General features: G+C 29.9%; 2 protein-coding genes across 2 annotated transcripts; one reads left to right on the plus strand and one right to left on the minus strand.

Moving 5' to 3' along the window:
- Nucleotides 1-9,358: 9,358 nt before the first annotated feature.
- Nucleotides 9,359-11,593, plus strand: LOC137829522 (exocyst complex component EXO70H1-like). The gene has a single exon (XM_068636339.1). The coding sequence runs from the start codon at nucleotides 9,671-9,673 to the stop codon at nucleotides 11,555-11,557; it is 1,887 nt and encodes a 628-aa protein (XP_068492440.1). The 5' UTR covers nucleotides 9,359-9,670; the 3' UTR covers nucleotides 11,558-11,593.
- Nucleotides 11,594-21,063: 9,470 nt separating this feature from the next.
- On the minus strand, nucleotides 21,064-23,977 carry LOC137829523 (probable pectate lyase 4). The gene is made up of 5 exons (XM_068636340.1): nucleotides 23,431-23,977; nucleotides 22,989-23,340; nucleotides 22,497-22,707; nucleotides 22,318-22,386; nucleotides 21,064-21,454 (listed from the first exon to the last, which is right to left on the minus strand). Exons 1-5 carry the CDS (start codon nucleotides 23,672-23,674, stop codon nucleotides 21,224-21,226), a joined length of 1,107 nt encoding a protein of 368 aa, XP_068492441.1. The 5' UTR covers nucleotides 23,675-23,977; the 3' UTR covers nucleotides 21,064-21,223.
- Between the last annotated feature and the right edge of the window lie 2,148 nt (nucleotides 23,978-26,125).

Genomic DNA, 26,125 nt, shown 5'->3' on the forward strand with positions numbered 1-26,125 from the left:
TTATATCCCTTTATTAATACGTACTTTGTTTGGATTAAAAATGGAATAGGAAAGAAATAAATTGAATAGATAAAAAACTCTAATATTATACTTCATTTCCAAAAAAAAAATACAAATAAAATTCTGCACATAAAATTGATATGATAACATTTGTTGTCTTCATCCCTTCACATCGGACAAATATATTCAAATTAAAAAAAATAAAAGAATATATATATATATATATATATATATATTCAAATGATTTGAATAGAAATTTATTTAATTTAGGTAAATTCGCTTTTTTTTTTACAATTTTAACTTAATTATATATTTTAAAATATTAACTTTATGTTTACAATTTAATTTATTTCACAAGAAAAATGCTATAACTTTTTATTATTATCAAATATAATTGCATCTTAAGATTTACACATATTTTAGTTCTTTTTTTGTTTGTTTACTAATTCTTAGTTTATTTTCTTTATAATTTCTGTTTTTATTTGCGTTTCCTTTTTTTTAAAAAAATACTTTTAAATATTTTATCATAAAAATCTATAAGAAAACTTATTCAATATAAGTTTAGAAAAGTAACACATGAATAAAATAAATGAGTCAAACAAAAAAATCCATTTCAATTTAGATTACAAATCTTTTTGTCATAAGAAAATTATTTAATTTTACAAAATAAAAAATAATTTCCCTTCTCTTTCATGAAATTTGAAAAAAATATAATTCCAACCAAAATCTACTTTTTTTGGCTCTGTTTTCACGTGAAACAAATAATAGTAAACTTAACATTTATATTTATTTTTTATTGTATGTACTTATCTAAATAAATGGTTTGACTTTTTAAAGCTATTAGCATAATTCTAATTTGAAAAGTGTTGCTTCGAAGTTAAAGTAATAAACTGCTAAAATAAATTTCAATCAATTAGTCTCCGTACAAGTAAATTTTAAAAGTTCATGTTACCATTTTAAACTAAAAATGCTTTAAAAAAATGTGTTTGTGGGTATTTTTTTTATATGTTGCTTTCATTATACAAACTTAAACATGCATTTCGATTCTTAACTCATCAAACATCAAATTAGATTCTTAACTCATTAAACATCTATTGTGTTCCCAACATGCTTAATTTAGAATTATAACTAATAAATAATCTAAAGATAATAGTTTAGAAATTACAAATAATTTTAAAATATGTAATAATACAACATGCTTCATTGCTTATCATACATTTTTCATTATTTATAATTCTTTAATTTAAAAACCATAAATTAAGTTATCGTGTTTAGTTGCCTAACTTGAATTACTTAATTAATTGTGGTTTTTTCACTATTTATTATTTAATAAATGGTAAGTAGTTTCAACTGTAGGAGCATTGTTGAATGTGAAATTTTACAAGTTGTCTATGTAGCTGGGGAAGCATCTACTTTAACAACTTGAGTCGCATTAATTTAAGTTTATAGATTCAATGAAGGTGGACAAATTTAAGTAGGAATGATAATATGTTGATGAAATATTATATTATAAATTTATTATTTTTTATTTATTTTAATATTATATTACATTATAATTTTTTATTTTTTTATTCTAATATTATATTATAAATTAAATTAGACATATTTAACTAGAATATCTATTTAATTAAAATCATACTAGTCGTTTGATATTTAATTTTAAATAATTGAAGCTATGTAGTGTTTTAAGTGTTTCCATATATAATATTTTTCCCGCATTGATCTAAATCATTAAGAAATAAAATATCTTAGGCATTTTGAAGTTTTTTTGTTTGAAAATATGTTATGTTGGATAAGATTATCTTATATCCAATATATTTATTAGAAACTCCAAATTGCCAAAAACAATTAATGATACAATAAAAGCATGACTAAATTCATTAATTTTTCATTGTTATACATCAAATTTTAATATATATATATATATATATATTTATTGAGTTTAATTTAAAGTTTATTTTTTTAAGTATGATATCACATCTATTCAGAATTCATTTTAGTAAAGTTTGTTAGACTTATCGAACTGTTATTGAATCATCCATGAATATACAGTCTCATGCACGAGTTGACAATCTCGACGTGAGGGGTGTGTTTTGAGGATTTCATATCAAATAGAGATTAGAACATTTCATAGTACATAAATGAGTGCATACATCACTTTATGATCTAATTTTATAAGATTAAGTTAGACTTAAAAGTTATCTTTTGTTAATACTTTGTATCAGGTAAGAAATATGTTAATACAAATAATTTAAATAAGAAAATTTATTCTTTTGTTAGTAAATGGTGATTTTTTTAGTCATAAAAAAAGCAATTTAAAAACGAAATTTTGGTAAATTATTTAACAAGATTCAATAAAAGTATGCTTAAACATTTATATTATGGAGTCTAAGTAAGACCCCATTGCTCCTAATGTTCTTTTAATGCTTCTTATTTGCTTCTTGAAAGAAGCTTCTTCCACATAAAGTGATTTCAAGGAAGGAGGATTGACATACTAGTTGAAAGTCAAACACTTAGAACTATGAGACCCACAAGTTTCATTAATTTTAAAAGAGATTAATTAGTTGATCCCCGTTTTATGATAAGGGATTAAAGAAAAAAAAGATGAGTAATAGGTGGATAAGTGCGTTCGTGGAAGCTTAAATTCATCATCGATTATCGTCAACGATATTACAATTAAGAGCGTAGTACAATTGACCTTTATATTTTGCCATCGCTAACAAAATCTTAAATTACTATTAAATTACTATTTGGCGTCTATATTAAATGAATCTGCTAACACTTTTCTATCGTCTTCAAACCTTACGCGTTTCCAATAATACTATTATCAACACAACTTTATCTCTTTCATAGTTTTTTCATTCATTATGATTTTTATTTTTTATACTATTTTAAATGTTTTTTATGGTAATAATATTATAACAATAATGTAAAATAATATTTACTCGTTAATGAAACACTAAAAAAAAAACAGTGTTATTTACATATTTTTATTCACGGATTTGTAAATTTAGCATTATATAAGATATTATTAACGAATAACATTACTTACGGATATTAATTACATTCAATATTTGAATTCGTAGGTAAATTCAACATTATTTATCAACTATTATCCACAGATTTTATTACCTACAAATTTTTGTCCATGGATCTCTATTACCTATTAACTATTACCTACAAATCTCTATTACTTATCAAATATTACTCACATATATCTATTACCTAGTAACTATTATCCACAAATGTCTATTATCAATAAACTATTACCCACGGATCTTTATTACCTATTAATTATTATCATAATAATTATATACATAATATTAGAAATATTATTATAATATGAATAATTATAAAATTATAACTAATAAATATACATATTAATATTATAAAATTAATATAATAATATAAATAATATTATTAGTATTATATTAATAATATGAAAAATATTATTAATAATAATATTGATAGTATTAATGATATTAATAATATGAATAAAATTAATAATAATAATAACATTAATAATATTTAATAATATTAATAATATTATAATAATTAATAATAATATTAATCATATATTAAATATATAAATAATGTTAATAATTTTTATATTATTAATTATATTAATATTGATAATTATATTAATAAATATAATAATAATTATAAGATGAAAAAAAATTGATGTAATAATTAAAGTTTGTCATAATAATATTTCTATGAAATTAATTTATCTTAATTTTTTCTTTATATACACGAAATATTCCTCGTGGCAATAAGAACTTACATGTCGCGTTTTGATATAGTTATGGAAATAAATGAATGTATAAAGTATTGAAAAGGAAATTAGTTAAAAAATGTACCAAATAAAATTATCTTTAAACTTAACGTTTCATTCTTTTTAAGCAAGTTGTGGTGACTAATTTAAAGTTATTGTTTCTGTCAAACCCATCATAATAAATATCTGAGGAAAGTCTATTTTCTCTGTTTTTTTAGGAATAAGCTGAATTACATAATAAGACGCTAAATGCATATTCAACTTGGCATTATTCAAAGTCAAATTAATCCATAAAAGATGAGTTATAGATAATTAATAGAGTTAGTATTCTTTTTCTCCTCATCATAAGTCAATATTTTATTTTATCAAACTCAAGCGTGAGTGAAAAGCTTCCTTTTTTTTGTTTTTTTCTTTTTACAGAACAAGAGTATTATATAGGAGGTACTTATACTCAAAGAACATAATTATATATTTTAAACTAAAGCTCAAACCTAGTTAATGCAAAACACCCTCATGGTAGTAATCACTATAATTACATTAACAACTAAAAACTCTTGCTACTACTATCTATAAGACTCATTTCATATCGAAAAATCTTCATCTAATTTTATTTAAGAATCATTAAACAGAAATCAATTTTAAAAACACAAAATAATTAATTATTATATTAACTAAATTAAATACTATATTAAAAATAAAAAGTTATTGATATCTAAAGTAATTTTTATTATTAAAAAAATTTATAAATTAGTTTCTAAATTGTTATCTAATTAATTATTAAAGTTTTAACTACTAATTAATTTATATTCATAGTTAAAATTTTAGAGTTAATTTGATACCAGATTAAAAACTAGTTTATAAATTTTATTAATAATAAAAAAAAAGTTATATATTAATAATTTTTTTACTGTATCTAACTTAATAAATATAATAATTAATTATTTTTGTTTTAAAAATTAGTATTTATTTAATGATTTCTTTTTAGTGTTGTTATGTGAAGTGAATATAAAAATGAGAAGTTATTTTAAATATTTTTATCACAATTCATTAGTTTTTTGATGTATTGAAGACTTAGATAATTGTATGTTTTCAAAGAGTTTACAATTTTCTCCTTTTAAAAAGTTGTATATCGAATAATAAAACATTTTTTTATTTGTAAATATAAGCCTTGTGACCAAGTTAAACTTGAGTGTGTTTATATTTATATTTATTTTGATATATAGGTGTGTGTTTCTGAAAAAAGAAATAATTTTTTATTTTTTAATATCCATGAGTGATATTAGAGGTGAGGTTATAATGAAGATATGAAAAGGAGTAGGGTAACAGTAAGATTGTGTGGATTGCATTTGGAAAGAGAAGATAGCATAAAAGTATGCAAAAGAACTACAACTTGGTGCAGGGGACGAAGACATGATGTACTAGGTGGTCACCAACATTTCGACATCCATCATAGGGTTGGTGGCTGTGTTTTTTCCTATCACATCCTCCTTCTTATCTTTAATATTAAAACTTGTCTTCATATAAATTTTTTTCACATTTTCATTCTCATCCAAAAGTAGATATAGTCATGTTACTGTTATGATATTAGTGAAATACTTTTTATAAAAAAAATTCACACAAAACATATATGATATTTGTCAAAATAATTTAAATATTTTTTTTAATATAAAATATAAAAAATTTTGGAATTGTATAAATATTATATGAGAATATCACATATATATTGGATAAAAGTTAAATAATTATAGAAAAATAAAAATAAATAAATGTATGATAAGTTATCTAATAAATTAAAAATATTTTAACAATTTTGAATAGCAACTGCATCAAACAATATGGTGCAACAATCAGCAACAAAACCGAGTAGGATTAATGGCAGCGAAAGATTCTTTCTGAACAAAACAAAACAACAAAAAGAACTATTCTAGTCTATAACGAATCAGAGGACCACTTCTACACTCACATCCAGTTCACATGGATGAATTGTATAGATTTCCCACTTCAAAAATACTTTTCTTCACAAAAATAAGCACTTCACACTATATCATATAATTATAAATTTCAAGAAATCATATTAATAACATTAGAAGTATCTTTTATCAGGATGAATATATGATTACAACTTTATTAAGATTCATTTAACAATTATTTAATTAAAGATAAGAACATTTTATTTTATATATATATATAAATAAAATAAATATTTTAAATTTCCGTAATAAATCTAATATATATAACTGGTTTTAAATTTCACTATAATAAATTTTTTTTAAGATCGAGATAGATTTAAAATTACAATTTTTTAATAGAATATCAAAATCATTTAAAGACAATTCAAATAAAAATTTATTAAACTTATGATACCATTTAATACCTATTTTCTAATAATTTTTTTTGTTTTGCTATTATACACTTTATTGAACATTTATATAAAAATTCGAGTTAAATCAAATTTTATTCTCATTAATAGATGTAAAAATAATTAAGTAAAAACTAAAAGTATGTAATAACATAATTAATTAGATAATAAAATGGTAGAAAGGTTTGAACAAAATGTTATACAATTTGAGATTAGTTAAATAAGTGGCATGAGAATTCTTTAAAACCAAAAGAAAAAGATCTAAAAGAACGTTTATGTATACACGTTCCTTGAAAGAGAGAATAAGAAATGTGAGAAGAGAAGAGACATATGAAATTAAAGAAATTACGAGGTAGATTATTCAGGTCGTTCAAGTGTTACGTGACATCTATGTCAAGCACAAATAAAAAATAATTGTATAACACATAACCATGTTCATCACCTGTAAAATTCTATGCATGGATGATTAAAAACGAATGTATGACTTTGTCAACAATTTTCTTCGTAATATGCATGCACTTACGTGTATTTGTGCCTCTTCATGCGTAGAATAAATTCTAGAAATGCTAATTGATATTTGTGATCAGTGGTATTAGAAAAATAAAATGAATAAAAATAACAGAATATAATGAGGTGTTTGATATTTACAAGTCTTTATATTTCATTATTTTTAAAGATTATTGTATCGATATGGTCGATCGACATCATGACGTGTCTCGGTCTTCTTGTTCCAGATGATCGAGACACACGCTGACGTGTTCCAGTCTACTTGGTCGAGCTGACCGACACGTATAACCATTAACGTTCAAATGAAGGTTAGGTTAATGAAGCTAAACTATCATTAAAAATTAGGCAATGCTACCCTAAGTGTGATCCATTCCACTAATCAGGTCCAATGTAAGCCCATTAAAATAATATAAATAGCACACATTCCAAGGAACAAGGTATGTCATTTATTACTGTGCACTTACCCGAGTGTCGATCACACGCTTTATTGACTTGAGCGTCGGAGTGTCTTCTGCAGGTACCTCCCCCATTTGGCATTCACCCGGGACCGAAAGCCGAAGGAGAAGCACGGAGGCGAGAAGGATCCCAGTAAAACCCTAACAAGCTGTCCGACCGAAGAAAGGAGGAAGACGAAGACTTCAATAGTTCTTTAGGTTCCATCTCCCTAACCGGAACCATTATCACTTCACGTCTATCCAGAAAAAGGTTAATGTAGATTATAGGAAGAATAATTGGAGAAAAACGTATGAAAATAATATGTGAAGAGATGAAAATTAAATTTAAAAGTAAAATGAAAAAATAAAATAAAATATATTTATATAATAACCATAGCTTATCGCATTTGATTTATATGAGCGATGATGTATGGCACCATGGAACCTGCGGCGTTTATAAAAATTATAAACAAATTTTCAACATTTTTGAAAATTCAATGTATTTGACTTCAGTTTCTGCAGCTGATTGACGTACCTGTTCTCACCAGTTGTTTTTAGTTTTTTTTAACCAAAATAAATAATCAGCTAAAAATCACTAATTCATAAAAATACAAATACTCATATAATCAAACAAATAACTATCCTTCTACAATATATTTCATTCAACAGTGTTTTTTTTTTAATATTTTTAGGTTATTACATATTTTTTATGAAACATGAATAACATAAATAAGAAAATTTTGTAAGGTGATGTAACATAATTTATAGGTAAAGTAACACAAAAATCAATGAATTAATTTGTTGAAAGAAACAAGTAGATGGAAAACAAAAGTTCACTGAATTAGTCATCCGACTAATTAATTGATCCTTTCTCTCTGCAAAATTAGGTTTAAAAATTATAAATACTGGTTAAAAAAGTCTAAAGCCAGTGAAGAATTAGTATTTTATTTTTTTAACATTTTAAAGTTACTATAAAATAATGACTAAAATTTTAGAAACTGAAAGTCTCAATTATAAATTTTAAATTTAAAAATGTATTGAAAAATTCAGAGAATTAAACTTTAATTGGAACTTGAAAGTGACACGAAGCTCTTGCGCTGGTCCTGGGACTTAATAATGATATTTGGTCAATGAAAACACATTTGAATTGTGAAACGTGTGTGAAACATATTTTTTATATTAGAAATATTTAATAATTATTATTTTTAAAGCAAATCAAAGCTTTTTTAAGGTGTATTCAATACTTTATCATCGAGTGCTTAAGAGTATTACAATGAAAAAGCTCCATTAAAAAAATAATGTATATTTAAATATTTTAATTTTGGGTATAATGATGCCTAAAAGTTTTTATAAAAATAAATATTTTCATTTTAAAAATTAGAAAAAAAAATTAAATTCATAAAATACTAGTGCAAAGACGATTAAAAATATTCCATTACACTTAATGTTAAATAAATAAAAAATTGGTTTTTTTAATAACATTTTTTTTATATGTGATGAGATGACATATAATTTTTGTTGTTACTGAATATGAATATGAGGTCTTTATGGTTTAGGGTTTGAAGTGTGAGTTGAGATGTGAAATTACATGTCAAATTAAATAATAGTATGAAAGTTTTATAAAATAAATTTGATATAAATGCAAATAATTAAGAAAATTATAAATTATTTTATTACATGAGCAACAAAAATAACAATCTAATGAGAAAATTCATAAAAAATAAAGAACAAGTTAAAAAATATTTAATTTTTATTTTAAAAAATAAGTACTGAAGGAAAAAATATAAAATTAAATTAATTTAGAGATAACCTAGGCGGAAAACTCAATTTGTACCAGTGAGTCACCATTTCTACTTTTCTTCGGGCTCAAGCATTAAGAAACTTTTATTTCACACCAGAACCTGCTTAAGGCGTTTCTGCTGTCAATCCCGGTTAACAAAATATTCATCATTCACTAATTTTAAAGTAAATTAAAGCATTCAAAATAGTGTATTTAGTTGCCAATAAAAATCTTAATTCAACGAGAAAGTTCATACAATATATGATTATATAAATAATAATAAGTACAAATATTAATAAATACTAAAAAAAGCAGATTAATTTGCGATAAGTTGAGTGGAAAAATCAATTTTCATATACTGGAATCCCCTCTTTTTCGGTTTACTTATGGCTCAGAAATCATTATATTTGTCAATGAGAGTATATTTGGACTGAGTATGGTTTGTGAAATCTTTATTTCACACAAGATCTTGCCATCGTGTACGTGTTATAAGACTTGCCTATAATATTTCTCATTTTATTAAAAAAACAAAAAATCCGCACCCAAACACGAAACCAAATGCTTAGGTGAAGAAAATCAGCGACTCTGGAAAGTCAAATCCCCACATTCATATTCCAAACACGGTCCTCGTTTTCTTCGCACGCAACTCAACTCTCTCTATATATCCCTTCTCCTCTCCTTGCAAGCGCACGCATATTCACACTGCAAACTCATTCTCATCAGGAAACACAAGTTCCGTAATCACGAGAAACAAACACACACTTTCGGAGAAGTACCATAACTACACTGCGAAAACACCTCCGTTTGCTGCGAAAATGAGAACCATTTGCCGGGAGCCAAAAACGCAGTCGTTCACCTTTTCCCGCCACACTTCGGCACCAACTTCATCTCTATCTACAACACCTTCCACCAGCACGAAGGAAAGCATGGTTTCCACCAGCATAGAGGAAGCCGAAGCTCTGATACTGAAATGGGACCCTGAAACCTCCACGTACGGAAGCGTAACCTCTCTCTTCTACAACGACAAAGCTGAGGCCATGCACTACATCCACTGCGTTAACCAACTTCAGAAAACCATGCACGCCTTGCTTGAACACAACCCCTCCTCACGAAAACTCGTCCTCGCACAAAACCTAATGCAAATGGCCATGAAGAGGCTCCAGAAAGAGTTCTACCAGATATTATCCATGAGCCGGGCCCACCTCGACCCTGAATCCGTCTCCGCCAGATCCTCCACCACCTCTAGAACCTCTTTCTGTTCCGACAGCTACGACGAAGGAACGGCGGAAGACGACGTTCGTGACACAGGTGATTGTATCTCCGAAGTCGAACGCGTTTCCTCTGAAACCGTGGCGGTGCTCAAATCCATTGCTGACTGCATGGTTTCCAACGGTTACGGCAAGGAATGTGTCACCGTTTACACGACGATGAGAAAATCGATCGTCGACGAAGGCATTTATCGCCTCAGCGTGGAGGAATTGAGCGCGTCGAGGGTGAATAAGATGGCCTGGGAAGTGCTGGAGCTGAAAATCAAGGCTTGGTTAGAGGCGGTTAAGATCGGCGTGAGGACGCTCTTCGCCGGAGAGAGGATTCTTTGCGATCAAGTATTCGGTGCGTCACATTCCGTCGCGGAAGCTTGCTTTGCCGAGATTTCGAGAAGCGGAGCCGCTTTGCTGTTCAGATTTCCCGAACTCGTTGCTAGAACAAAAAAGTCCCCACCGGAGAAGATCTTCCGAATGATTGATATGTACGCCGTGATCGCCGAGCTGTGGCCGGAAATTGAATCAATATTCTCGTTCGATTCAACATCCGCAGCTAAATCTCAAGCCTACGCTCTACTTTTCCGACTCTCCGAGTCCATACGAACGAGTTTCTTTGAATTCGAGACCACAATTCAGAAAGACTCTTCTAAATCGGGTGCAAAATTCGCCGGCGTCCATTCTCTGACAGTGCAAGTAATGAATCACTTGTCTACACTCGCGGATTACAGCAACGTGCTCTCTGAAATTTTCTTCGACGTGCCACCGCCATCTAGGTCGCCGTTGCCGGAATCTTATTTGTACAGTCCACAATCTGACAATTCTACGATAACGGAGACGGAGTTCTCGGTGCAGATGGCGAGGCTGATTCTAGTCCTTCTTTGCAAGATCGACGGTAAATCAAGACATTGCAAGGAGGTTTCGTTATCTTACCTGTTTCTGACGAACAATCTCAGGCACGTGGTGGCCAAGGTCCGAACCTCGAACTTGATTTACGTTCTCGGCGACGATTGGGTTTTGAATCACGAGGCGAGGATGAAGCGGTTGATGGAGAACTACGAGAGAGTGGCATGGGGCAAAGTTCTTTCATCTTTGCCGGAAAATCCAACAGCGGAAATGCCGCCGGCAGAGGCGAGGGTTATGTTCGGAAATTTCAATCTAGAATTCGAGAAAGCTTACCAGAGAGAGAACGTGTTTACCATTCCGGAACAGGAATTCCGAGAAGAGATCAAAGCGTCACTGGCAAGAAAAATAAGCCCCGTTTACCGCGAGATGCATGAAACGCGCCGCAATACAGAGGGATCGGTGAGGGAAATGAGAGAGTATGTCATATTTACCCCTGAAGATATTGAGAATTACATGTTGAATCTTTTTAACGCGAGAAGATCAAGCTCCACAGCTGAAGAGAAACACTTCATTTTTTGTAAGAAATTTTTTTTGTAAGAAATTCAAATGAAAAGGTGTTGCATTACAATGCTCCAATCATTATATTTCGATCCTCTTATCCAATCATTCTTTACATAATTAATAGGGTTACAAAAAAAAGAACTTAAAAAAAGAATTTCAAGTTACTCGAGTATCACCCGTGTAGTAAGTTTGTGAGTGTAACGTTGATATTATGAATTATTCTTTTTGTTGCATTTAGAGCTATAGAACTTAAGTATTACATTTTAATATATTACAAACACTTATATGTGCCACTAATACTGCTGAATTCAGCTTTGTTAAACATCTATCGACCAACACTTTTTTTTTTAATACTACTCAGCTTACTTAAAATGCATAACTACATAACTTTTTTTTTTATTTATCTACCGAATTGTTTATAAATTAAAATAATCCATTTACACTTTTTTTTATATAAAATTTCCACCAATATAACACTTGTTTAATTCATGAACCTATTCTATAAACACTGTATTCAGAAATAACATGATATGTGCTTTATTAATCCCTCTCCCATTTTCGTTCATCTGGTGAATGTCAGAGTCTATTTCACAGAATCATAAACAGTTCTTATAGAAGGGTTGCCAAATCTCCTTGAATATTATTATTATTATTATTATTATTATTATTATTAAATTATTATTTATTCTAGAATTTTGATAATACTGTGGAATTCAAAGTCGAGAGGTTTCCAATGTTGAGAATAAACTAGTGGTATGAAATTTTTGCCCCCAAAACTGGAATTCTAAATGAGAACTGAAGGAAAAGAAAAAGCTTCACGAAACTACTGAGAAGGTGTTTTTAGTTCTAGTGCTCTTTTATCAAATTTAATTGTTTTTGGTTAATACTCTTCTATTTCTCCCCTCTATTTCTACATTGAGTAATGTTACTGCTGCGTTTTTATAATTTTTTTAAAAAAATATTAAATGAAAAGTAACACATTTCATGTCTTTAAAATATAAAATAGTATTTACCAGAAAAAAAATCAGTGAGAAAATATTTGAAAATTATTATTTTATTATATCTTTGTTAATAATCAGCATTATCATATATGAGATGTGATTTTCAAGTAATGAACTAAAAGGATATATCAATGGTGTACGGAAAAGGGCGAATTTTATCGAACATTATTTTGATAACAACTTGTTTAAACTACGACTTGGTTCGACATTTTCTTTGGAAGTTTCCATCTACATATTTTTCTGAACATACTATGATGCCGTTTTCACAATCACAATCACAACGTTAGTCAGCCATATCGGATTTCTAGACGTGTGCTACTAACAAAATCATTTCTTATTAAAATAATATCCTTTTATAGATTAATTATTAAAATAGATCAAATTTAAGAAAAAATTAAAACGAATAAATCATACCAGTAATATGATTTTACGGTGAAAAAATCGTCTTAATTAAGATGATAAAATTTCAACATATTTAAACTGATTTTAGTGTAATTAGATTTCAATAAAATCGTATCAATTTTAATATTAATTAAAATCTAATTACACTATAATATTTATCAATCTCAATCAATTTTAATTTTTTTTATCCATTTCAATAATTAACCAAAAAAATTACCCTAATTTAGAAAGAAAAACAGCCAAAAGCTTACTAGTTCTTTTTTTAGTCCCAAATTTTTTGTGTATTTGTATTACATTATTGTTTAGCTTTAGGATCCAAAGCCATGACTTAAAAATTCAATATCAATCCCCGGCAGCTGATCATGCAAACTCCTTGGAATTTTTTTGTTGATGAAATTTTCATTAGTTGATCTTCAACTTAGGGTTGAGTTTCATTTCCACCTTCACTGTTTTTTTTAACAATTTGTACCTCTTTCAGTTACTTTGCTAGCATCCTCAAATACTACTATTTACTAATCTTATCTCTATTTCTAGTTAAGATAAATTTATTAAAATTATTTTTATCTTTAATTATTATTAGTCTTATTTTTATTATTAGTTAAAATAAATCTGATTATAAATTAGTTAATATTATTTTTATTTCTAATTAATATTAACTTAATTTCTATTGTTATTAGTTAAAATAAATATGATCACAATTCAATTAATTAACTTTATTTATAGTTAGTATTAACCTTATCTCTATTGATAATTAAAATAAATATGATGTAAATCAGTTAATATGCTACAACTGATTCTTTGAATATTTTTGTCATGAATTTTACATCATATTAGAATTTTTCGATTGAAGAGCTCTAATGCACACTTTTATTATCTTTCCTTAATACTAACATTATTTTCATTATTCTATGACTTTAACCAATTTTTCAACTCTAGATGAATCTCTCAATCCCTATAGTTCATATTTCGTACATTCAAATATTTCTTGTTTCTCCCCTCAACTTGATCCCACAAATTAGAACCCATGGTCTAGATCAATGACCATCACACTCAACACAAAGAATAAGCTGAGATTTTTTATGGTTCTTTGCCACAATTATTTTCGCTGTCATTCATGAAATCAAACATTCTAATTTTTCTATAAGATTTTGCATTATAAAGCACAACGTAAATTGATTCTCTCAAATGTACAAATTAATTTGGGGGTTTAGGGTTTCAAACACATAAAAATGCAAATTGAAAAGTGAAAAGTGAATCAGAAATAAAAAACCAAAAATAAAACAAGGTAAAAATGGATCAATAAAAAATTCAATAACCAAACAATCTGAATCCAATTAATCATTTAAATTGATTATACAAATTAAATCAAAATATTATTCAATCTAATTTGTATTTAATCATCAATTTAAGATTCAATTGATTCCTAATTGAAATTCTAAAATCAGAAACACAATTTGCAATCACAAAGAGCAAACACTAAAAAAAAATCAATTTTAGCAACCACCAAATTCGGTCGCTAAATATATTCGCAACTGAAACGGTCACCAAATAAAAATGGGAGCGAAAATTCTAGTTACAAAACATTTAGCTACCAAATTATAAATTGGTCGCAAATTTGTGACCGAAATTTCGATTGCTATTCCGTTGCAGAAAATTTGGTCACTAGAATTCAGGAACCAAATTAGCGACCAAATTTTTATACAAAATTGGTGGCTAAATCAGTGGTTGAAATAAAAGGTGATAACGACCACTATTTTCGGTTGCTAATGGATTAAAATAATTAATTAAAAAAACTTGTGGTGACTAATTCGATGGCTAAATGGAGACCCATATAGTGACAAAATTGATTTCGGCGGCTAAATATTTGTTTAATTACAACAACCGATTTTGTTTCTGTTGCTAAACAACAACTTTGTACATATAGCCACCAAATCAGTTTTGGTGACTATTTTATATGTATTATTAATACCTATTTAAAATGGTATTTTGACCATTTTATAAAAAAAAATTAAACCTGCTTATAGATACTCAAAATTCAATCAAGCTAAATAGGATTGAACTTCAAATACATAGTTTAAGAAAGAGTTGTACACAAATTAAAAGTAAATCATATTACACAACGAAAACTATTGTAAACAAGTTAAAAGAGTCAAATCTATTATATAGTTCAACATGCAACTAATCTTCTCCTGAACTGTCATCTCTAACGTGGTCTCCTTTATGATGTTCACTGGTAGTAGGATCCGAAGAGTCTGATATGGGATTATTCATTTGAATGTGTTGTATCTGCTCATTTTGTTTGCGCATCAACTCAGTTTGTCTGTGCATGCGTTCACTTTGCTCTTCATGACTTTTCATCAATACCTCCATTTTTTTCTAAGTGTTTGCTCCATCCGTTTTGTCTATAATGTGTCATTACTTCAAAGCATACACAAATTTCATTACTCAAAACTAGTCAAATAAAAACAGAACTACAAAGATTCGATGATATTCTAAAGTACACAGATACAGGGATGGGAAAATCCAGTTCTTCTCGTAAGTCGAATAATAAATTAACAATGATTTCCAATAAGAATAACAAAAAAGAAACTAGATAGATGCAACTCACTCCATATCTATGAAGCTCGAACACTCCTCTTAAATGGTGTGTCCGTGTCGGACACCTGTATTGGACACCAACACTCGTATGACACTCATAGAACACGTATCGGTGAAGTGTCCAATTTGAAAAAATATTTGTTGGATTTATGACAATTCTAGCACTGGTCTAACACAATTTTAAGAACGAGAAATACATTAATTTTCTAAAAGCTCAAACTTATTGTATAAGTTTTTATTAAGATTATAAAAATAAGTTACAAATCATTTTGAATCAGTAATAAAAAATATCTTTTTGCTAAAAAAAAACTAAAACATATTTAATGCACATAAATCTTTATTGTCAATTTATATAATTCATAATTATGTAATATATAGATATGTGTTCCCATGTCCTACATTTTAGAAAATATACGTATCTTCGTGTCCGTTTTGTGTCAATATTTGTGCTACATAGCTCTATATTCTAAGTTCAAATAATTTCAAAGATAAAATAACTAATGTTGCATATCCTTTCTTTTCCGTATTAAAAAAATTGTAGTGCCTGCGTGAGATAAGCACATCTACATGGCAAGGACTCCTTCCACCGCCACCTTGCTTCTCCGTGCCACCACCAACCACAAACCCTTAGTCTTCTTTGCCTTCGCGATTTCAAACTCACGAAGCTGAAAGCTAAGAATGACAACTTGAAATAGGGCAAGAGAGAAAAGGGGAAAAATGAAGGAGATCAAAATAAGAGAAGCGGGAGGGAAGAAACAACAGCAAAAATGAAGATTTTTTTTCTTTTAATTATAATTATAATTATATGCTTAAGATATAATTATCATAATATTTTTTTGTATGAATAATTAATTGAAAAAAAATGTAAATTCGATCCCTAATTTTATTATTATTATTATCCCCAATTACAATCGGTACATTCAGACCAATAACCGCTCATATAATATATAAGGCACATAAATAAGACAATAATTGTTTGTTTAATATTATATTTAAGATACATAAATCATACCATAAATTGGTTATAAGTTACTAGCGGGTATATGTTACTGTTATAAAATCCATTAATATCTTATGATGATCATTCAATGCTTTTCTTAATGGTCTGAATCCAACAAAACCTATAAATTGGTGATGACTCTCTCAATAAGGGGACACTAAACTCTATTTTATAATCTTACTCTTAGCTTTGTGTTAAGAATTTATCATCATCTTTGTGCTCCAACTGACTTAAATTTGTTCCAGGCACTTGGTGCTAACATTAACAACATAGGTAGACACAATAACTAATGAAAATCTGGGAACCACATCTTAAGAAGCACATACTTCAAAATTAAAATTAAGTTCATATTAACATCAAATTCTAATGAATTTACTACAACAAACTTCCATTACAAGATCTTCTTCCTCTATTGTAGGAATAATTTTACTTGTTGTTTGAACCATAACCAATGATTCTAATCCCAATACTTGGCTTCTTGACTTGGGGGCTACTGAGCATATTGCATATTCTCTTTGTATAGTCAATATAGACAAATTTAACTCATCATTGTAAGCACTCTAATGGAAAAAAATTGATTGCTAAATATTCTGGTAGCATATACACTTCAAAGTTTCTTGTTTTGACTGATGTGTTATATCTACCAAATTTCAAATTCAATTTGATCTCTATTTTCAAATTAACTAATTCATGCATTGTCAATTTTTGTTCATGGATAATAAGTATTTGATATAGGACATCACTACGAAGAGGATAATTGGTATAATTAATGTTGAAGTTGGTCTGTATAAATTTAAGCCAACCTCTAGCCTTCCCAATAATGCATCTCTTGTTATATTGAATCCTCCAATTATGTCAATTCCTGTAATAAAGTGTTCATTGATATATGAAACTGTAGAGTAAGACATTTATCCAATGAAAGAATGTTAGGCATGAAACAATATTATACCACTTTGAAAATTTCCAAAGATATTGTTTGTGATGTTGTCACAAGGCTAAACAAAAGAAATTAATTGTTTCCATTAGCAATTCTCAATCTCTTTCTTCTTTTTATATTAATACATGTTAATATTTGGGGTTCTTGCTGGAATACATGGCAATAAATATGTTCTTACTATTATTGATGATATACTAGATTTCTTTGGGGTTTTCGAATGTCTTCTAAAGCTGAAACACAATCTCTTTTACAAGGATTTTTTAATTCTATTGAAAGACAATTTGATACAAAAGTCAAAACTATTCAATCAAATAATGGCGTGGAATTTATCATGAGTAATTTTTTTCAATCTACTGGTTATACATCAAACCACTTGTTGAAACACCAAAATAGAAAGACATTGTTGAAAGGTAGCATCAACATTTCCTCAATGTGATTTGAGCTCTCCTATTTTAGTGTAACCTTCCCAAACTTTTTTGTTCTTATGCTTTACTTCATGTTGCTACCTTAATAAATCTTATTCTCACACCTTTTTCTGGAAAATATGTTCCCATACAAGAAACTCTATTTCAAATTATATGATGTTACTCTACTTCGGGTGTTTGGGTGTCTTTGTTACACATCTCTCTTAGTATGAAGAAGTGGAAGTTGGATCCTACTAGAGCTGTACCATGCATGATTTTAGTGTTCAAGTCTCACAAGGTATACAATCTTCATACATGAACCATTGAATGTTTTTCCTTCTCCACTATTAGCATTACTTATCCAACCACCCTTGATCACCCTTCCATCATTACTCACAAGTTTTTTCTTCACCTATTGATTCTCCTCCCCTTATCCCTTCCTCTCCTTAAACGAAACCTATTTCTTTTGAACATTCCCTTATAAAACCTGACTCTGAACCAAACCTCATAAATTAAATGATTATCATATCAATTTCGCATCAACTACCATGATTAATCCTCCAAGTACCAAATATCATGTTTCTTTTGTGAGTTCTTATAATAAAGTTTCTTCATATTATCATAAATTTATTCTTAATGTTTCTACTCAATTAAGCCTTAGTCCAATAGTCCTATGTTGAGGATTGTAAACATGATTCATGGATTCAAGCTATGAATGATGAAATTTTTTCTTTAGAAAACCCACCTGCAAATAAAGCATAACACAAACAAACGGGAATACGCTGAAGGAAAAGCTAGAAAAGGGTGAAATAACGAGAACAGAGAAACATGGGGCCAAAGGAAAGTAGAAGAGAGGAAGGGAAAGACACAAAGGGGAAGAGAGAGCGAGAATGAAAAAAATTGGAAACCGGAAATATTTTTCTCCTAAAAAAACACTGGACACCACACAAGAATAAAAAATTATGGGAAATAATGTTTTGACAATCCTTGGAGTTGTATACAACTCTTGATGTGATGAGTTTAGAAATAAACTACTATATTTGACCACATCAATAGTTGTCAAATGAAAGTGAGTTTCATCACGATATTAAGGGTTTTTGACTATGATGAGGTTATTTTTTTTGCTTTTTATCAAAATGGGGTCTGTTTAAAAAAATTACAAATTTAGGCAAGTCGTGCCAATTCGGCACGACTTCCGCACAAATCGTCCCAATTTGATACGATCCTACCATGTCATACTGAAATTGTGCCAACTTGACATGACTTCTGCTCTATCATACTGAAGTTGTGCCAACTTAGCACGACTTCTGCCATTTTGTCATTTATAGGTAACGACATTTGTGACCCCAATATACAGTTTGTACAACATTTTAAAGGTTTATGAGGTCCAATTTAATCCAGTTCGAAATCAGGATTATTGGTCTACTTACACGAGACCAAATTTCTTACATGACCCCATCATGTGTTGACATCAATCAGGAAGACCTAGCATCAACGCATTCGTAACAAAATGAATTATTCAATTCCAAATAAGCAAAAAAAATGTTAATATTGTAGAACGGAAGGTCACAATACAAGCAATTGTCCGCACAGACAAGCTTAATAATAAAATTCAATTCAAGTTTGATTATTAATTTCCTCATTTTCTTATGCACAAATCGTCCTAATTTGACACGATTCTGCCATGTCATACTAAAGTCGTGCTTTCTGCCACGTCATATTTTTTTAAAAAAATTTTTATTGTTTATATATTGGATAGTAAGTTATGTAATGTAATTCGGCACGACTTAGATAAATTTGTAATTATTTTTAAATGGACCCCATTTTAGTAAAAAGAAAAACAAATAACCCCATCATGGTCAAAAACCCCGATATTAACGTACCAAACTTAATTGATGCATGGTGACATATGGGAGAACGAACTTAAGGACTATAAAGAAAATATGTTATACAACATTTTCTTAATTTACTTTCTAAAATAATGTTTTATATGTAAAGAACAAATGAACAGGAAATTGAATAAACTAATTGAGGATAATTAGTCATTCAAAATTTGTTTAAAAATAATTTAATGATATTGAAAATTTCTAATATCCACAAGAAAATCATGAAACAGAAACCAATTTTAGATAAAAAAAAATAGTTAGTTGCTATAGTGACTAAATTAGAGACCATTTTAGAAACTAAAAAAAATTGATTTATAAATTAGTTTCTATTATTGATAAATAGTTTTTAAATTGGTATTTAATTAGCTACCAAGGTTTACCAATTATTTAAATTCTAAATTTGGTAACATAAACTTTGGTTGCTAATTAGATACAAATTTAGAGACCATCTAATAATAATAGAAATTAATTTAGAAATCAAAAATATTTTTAGTCTTTAAAATGATATCTAATTTAGTCACTATAACAACTAATTTTTTGTTAATTTTTAAATTAGTTTCCATTTCATGATTTTCTTGTAGTCATCATGTTACAGTACTATTTCCAAAATAAGTTATTTAACCATGATTTATATTGATTTATTTTCACAAATTTATATTATTCGTCGAGATTAATTTGATGATATGTAATTAAATTAAAATATAACTTTTTGCTCTACTTATTTTGTTGATCAATTGACATATACGCACTGATAACAATGTTTTATACATATAGGTAATTGCTTATCTAATTTCTTTAAGTAGAGTTTTTACATGAGAAAGAGAAGAGTTACTTATTCAATTACAAGGAATATGTTTCTTTACTTTTGGAAGGCTATAAATTTGACCTATTCTAACGTGTGAGAGATCATATTGCTTAAGGATGTACTCCCTCCCTTCCATTTTATATGAAATTTAAGACTTTTTTTGGTTACACTTTTTTATTTTACTTTTTTTATTACTGTTACACATTTAAGCAAACCTTTCTATAAACACACCTAAAAATGCATAAATAATTAAGATATTAAGTTACTTTTTTTATTTAATTAATGTGCAGTTCACACTATACAAATCATTATTGAGCAGTATTCCTAAACTTATTTGGTTTATGTCTAACAATGAAATAATTTAGAATAGTGTGAATATTTATTTAAGTAATATTAAAATAAAATTACAATTATTGCATTGAAAAGAGGTAAATGACAGTCCATTATAAAAACTTAATGAACTTGAAATGGAAGGAGTAGTATGTTAATGGTGAAAAGTAGAATTGAGATAAAGTGCAATAAGTTTAGAGTGCATTTCCTTGTAGTAAAACATAGTGGGATAATTGATTGTAATTTACACACTTTAAATTGTCATAATAATTTAACACAGGTATTTAATGATCCATAATTAATCTATATTTATACACAGGAAGAAAGTAACTATTGTGGTCATAGTGCTTTATCTGCTGGCCTAGCAACAGATTGCCATCCAGTGCAGTGATGAAGAATATGTTTTAGATCGTCTGTAGGGGCTTCCACTGTCCATGAGGGATAGTGTTCACTGGGGTGAAACATTTTGCAGCCTCCGTTCTCAGCCATTAACCCTGGTTCAGCACCATTTAAGAACAAGTCTCCCTCAGACCTAATGATGCCGCTTGTTCCCACTTCCTTGTCTGCTGCCTGCAGTGATGGCACCAAATTAGTATTAATTAACCAGCACAAATATATATATTTTTATATTATTTCATCAGACATCTTAAATAAGCAAATGCCATATAGCATAAAAAGTTGCAGAGTGCATATCCTCTGAATACAGATAGACTCTTCAGCACGACTATTTTCCATTCTCATAAATTAACCGAGGGAAAAGCAACCAAATGCCAGAATTTCCTCAACAACAGAATACACTAATACTGATTACATATATTAAAATCTTTCTCTGAAATACTTATTATTTTTCCTTTTATTTCAAATATGACAAAAAACTGTTAACCTTGAAGTGTTCTTGAAGCTGGGAGAGTTTTTTCAAATATCCTGGAATAAACTTATTAACAATGTTTTTCAGTTTAAGGGAGGATGCTGGAGTTGTGGAGATTCTATAGCCGTTAAAGTTCCTCTGTTTTAGGGAAGGGATAATAACTGTAATGATTTTCTGTTTTTCAGTTTAGTCCAATATACCATGATACTAGGACATGTATGTTGCTATTTTATATTCCTGTCGATTGAAAGGCTATTTTAAATAGTCACGTTCGCATTCTCAATCCAATGAAAATGCTCAACGGTTCACCAGGGTAAATTATATTTTGAATCTTAAAACTTTCTAGTTCTAACATGTTGTGTCAGAAAAAAATACTAGCGCATGAAGGAAGTTTTAAAATTATCTGATGCAAACCAACATAAAAGCAAGTGATCAATACATGAACTGGTTTTCACACTTCATAACCATTCTCACAAGATCAATTGAACATTGCACTGAAAATATGCGGTTTACAATTGAATTGAAGAAAAAATGACCTTGGCACTAAAAAAAGAACTAGACAAACCTTCTCAGTAAGGTACTTAAACGCCACCTTCTTCTGTCCCGCTTCATAGATATTATGCTGCGAGAATATCTGGCATAAACATACAGCACAAATGACATCAATATCGTTTCAAAATTCACCCTAGGACCAATTCCAATTCAACAAAAAACCAACAAAAACAGATAAACAAAAGAAATCACCTGGGCTTCCACACCAGCACACGCAGCATATATGCCCCAGTTTCTGATATAATTATTGTAGAGATGAACTTTCGCAAACCTAACACGAGGGTGCCTCTGTCGCGTCCCATTGAAAAAACAATGGTGTATAGTGACCCTCATGCACCTATCGTCAATATGCGATGGATCAGCCCCAATAAGTATGGTTTTATCATGCTGAAGGAAGTGACACCTGCACACAATGGAATAGTACTTCTTCAATAAGTGAAACAATACCCTTCTTTTGTAATCAAAGTGCAAACTAACCAGTTTTCTTAAGTTACAAGTTAAGAAATTAAAAATGATTTTTTTCATTGGAAAGTGTAACAACAACAAACTCCTTCATAATTTAAATGACTAATTTTCGATACAACTCCAATAAGTAAAAGTTTCTACTTGTTTGATTCTTTAGCCAGTGTCCTTCACAAAAACAAAGCAGAAAATATACATAAGAAAACAAGACTTTTATGGTACCTTGAGATAGTAATGTCTGTGCTTTCTCGTGTGATGTCTATGAGCCCGTCATCATAATCAGCGAGCGTGCAACGATCAATCCATATGTGTTTGGAATTAGGTTTGATCTGAATGGCGTCAACATCATGCCCTCTGCCTCCTTCGAACTCCAGATTGCAGATTATGACGTGTTCGCATTCCTTCAGGCGCAACCCTTTTCCGGTGAGTTTAATCCTCTGGCCACGACCATCGATGGTCTTGTGAGACGACACGTTCAGGTACGAGGAGAGATGAATGGTGCCGGAAACCTCAAACACAATCCACAACGGTTCTTTTCCGCGACACGCCTCACGCAGCGACCCCGGTCCATCATCTGCAGAAATATAGCCATACTAAAGTTAAACCTCACCAATGAATGAATGATTAAAAGGGGATTGGGGAAAAAGGTGATGAATTGGTGAACCTGCGAGCGATGTGACGCGGTGAAGGGGACCATGTAAGCCACCGACGGCGAAGCGGCCGAAGCCCTCGGCTTGGGCGGCGAGGGCGCGGAGGGTTGTGTCGACGTGGGTGTAGGGGAGAGAGAGCATGCTGGAATTGGCTATGGGTGGTGGTGGGGTTGGGAATGGTGGAGGATGATCGTATTTATGGGGCGGAGGAACGGAGTTAGGGTGTTTGCGATGGCGGTGTCCATGGGCGTTACCCATTTTTGGGTGTGAAACGCTTGAAGCTACTGTCTTCAGTTCAGTTCTGTTGCAAAACTGAAAACTTTACTACTTTGGGTGTTTGTGGTTACAAAACATTTGTTAACAGTAACAAAACATCAATCTTACTGTTACTTCTTAAAAAGGGATGGAGTTATTATCGTTAGTTCAAGCACAGTGATTGTTACAGCTTCTTTATACAACTAGAAGGATTGGGAGAAACGAGGAGAATAATAAAATGGGAAAAGATGTGAATAATTGAGGAAAAAAATCTCTAAAGTTATGAACCAGAATATTGACTCTATTAGTTGTGTGGCTGCAGCTCAAACACGTATCAGCTGGACAGTCTTACTATCACTAGCAACACTGTTTTTTCCTGCACCTCCATATGTTCTTCTATACCTATAGAAGGATTCAAACAAACTAATAGTGCTGATTCTTTATACAATAATGCTTCAAACTGGTTTAATTTATAGAAGTTTGAATAATTTTATCACATTTTTTATCTCTTGTAAATATTTTGTTTGCAAGTTTATCCAAGCTAGTTCTCAGTCTACTTCCCTTGGATTCCTTTGTTAATTCATCAGCACTTTCAAACATATAGCAATTACTTTCTGCACCCCATGCAACGCATAATTAGGTGAAATAACCAAATTGTTGTGTGCTTCTTCCTTCCACCACTGCTATCGGTACTGCAAGAAGAAGTGAAGAAGAATGCTAAAAAAACATCTCGTTTTCAAGAAAGTTTTTCAAAAATGTGTTCTGAAAAACTCATTCCAAAAAATTATTCTAGAAGGTATTATATATCTTCTTAAGGGTTTAGAAATTTTGTTTTGGAGAGTTTATTTTAAAATATTTTTCATGTGTTTCATGAACTTTATTTTGAAAATTTTGTTTTGAAAATCTTATCTTGTTATAGAAAATATGTTCCGAAATATATTTCATGAATTCTGAAAAATGAAAAATATATTTTGGAAAAATATTTTGGAATAGGTTATTTGGAAGTCATTTTAAAGAAGAATAAAATAGTCATTTTAAAAAACGTGAACGTCCAATATGTACATGTAAAATGACTAAAACATCCTTAATGAAGTGAAAAGTATGTTACACTTAGCAGCCAAGTACACTGCATGTTTCCAAACATTGAGCCAAACACACACGAAGGTAGCGTTTTTGAAGCACTTCAACGACGACAGAGAGCGAAGGCATAGCGAGAAGGCACCGTTAGTTTTCGTGTTTCTTGTGGGTTTCAGATATTTATATCCGTAACTATGTTATGAGTTCCAGATGTGTATATCTAGTTGAGTTCCAGATGCTTATGTCTGGATGAATGTTTTTCTTGGTTAGTTTCGGATATTAATATCCATAGGCAAAAGTTGAGGGTGATTGACTTCAGGATATGTATACCCAGAAGCATGATGGTGCCTTCCAGATAAAGATGTCAGTAGTCAAAGAGTGCTAGTTTTGGCTGACAATATCCGTAGGCAAACATGACACTTCCGGATACCAATATCCATAGGCAAAGCTGACACTTATGAATCTCGATATCTGTAGGCAAAACTGACACTTATGAAAACTAATATCCATAGGCAAATATGTGACTTCTGGATATTGGCATCGGTAAGCAGATATATGAGGGTAAAGATTGATTTAAAAAGTTACGTCGGGTGCATATAAAAAATGAAATGGTGCAGGGAGAAATTGCCTCTTTCTAGTCTTGCCTCTGGTTCACCACATATAGAGTTAATCGGGCTTAAAAAAATTGTTAGAGCCCATGAATTGTGTTGTGAGGAACCCCATAAAATTGAGTGCTTCTTCCTGCTCCTTTATCCCTTCTTCAACCACCCCATAATAAACTTGATTTTACTATTATGCCCCTTAGTAAATAATATTAAAAAATTAAAAGTAAACCTCATTTTACCTTTCCACATTTTGTTTTGACACTTTGCCTTTCACCCAGCAGCAGCACAAGCGCGGCGACACCCACTCCTCTCCTTCAAAGAACCAACACGTTCACCCCCTTTCCTTCAAACCACCAACAAACGTTCATCCTCTCCCAGCAACCCCCATCCTCCCCTTCAAAGCAGCACCACTCACTTCCATTCTAAACTCCAAATCACTGCTCAAGCATTGAGCCTCTTCATCCAACACTGAAAAGGTTAGTTCCGGATTCTTTGTAGAGGAACTGTTTTAAAGCATGCATTCTCTTTGTTTCGCATCATACAAATTCTTAAATCTGGTAGTGTGTAGTTAGGTTCTGTATTTAATAATTCGGTAGTCTTTTTCAATAGTTCCAAATTGCGTGAGTTACGGATTACATAGGTTTTCAGATTAAATAATCCGGTAGTGTTTAATTAGTTCTGGCTTATATAATCCGGTATGTGTTTTTTAATGTTTCGGATTATGTATTAGTGTTGTTGTTTAAGTTGGTTTCGGATTAGGTAATCCGGTAGT

Source organism: Phaseolus vulgaris, chromosome 7, assembly GCF_000499845.2.
Source record: "Phaseolus vulgaris cultivar G19833 chromosome 7, P. vulgaris v2.0, whole genome shotgun sequence".
Classification (NCBI taxonomy): Eukaryota; Viridiplantae; Streptophyta; class Magnoliopsida; order Fabales; family Fabaceae; genus Phaseolus; species Phaseolus vulgaris.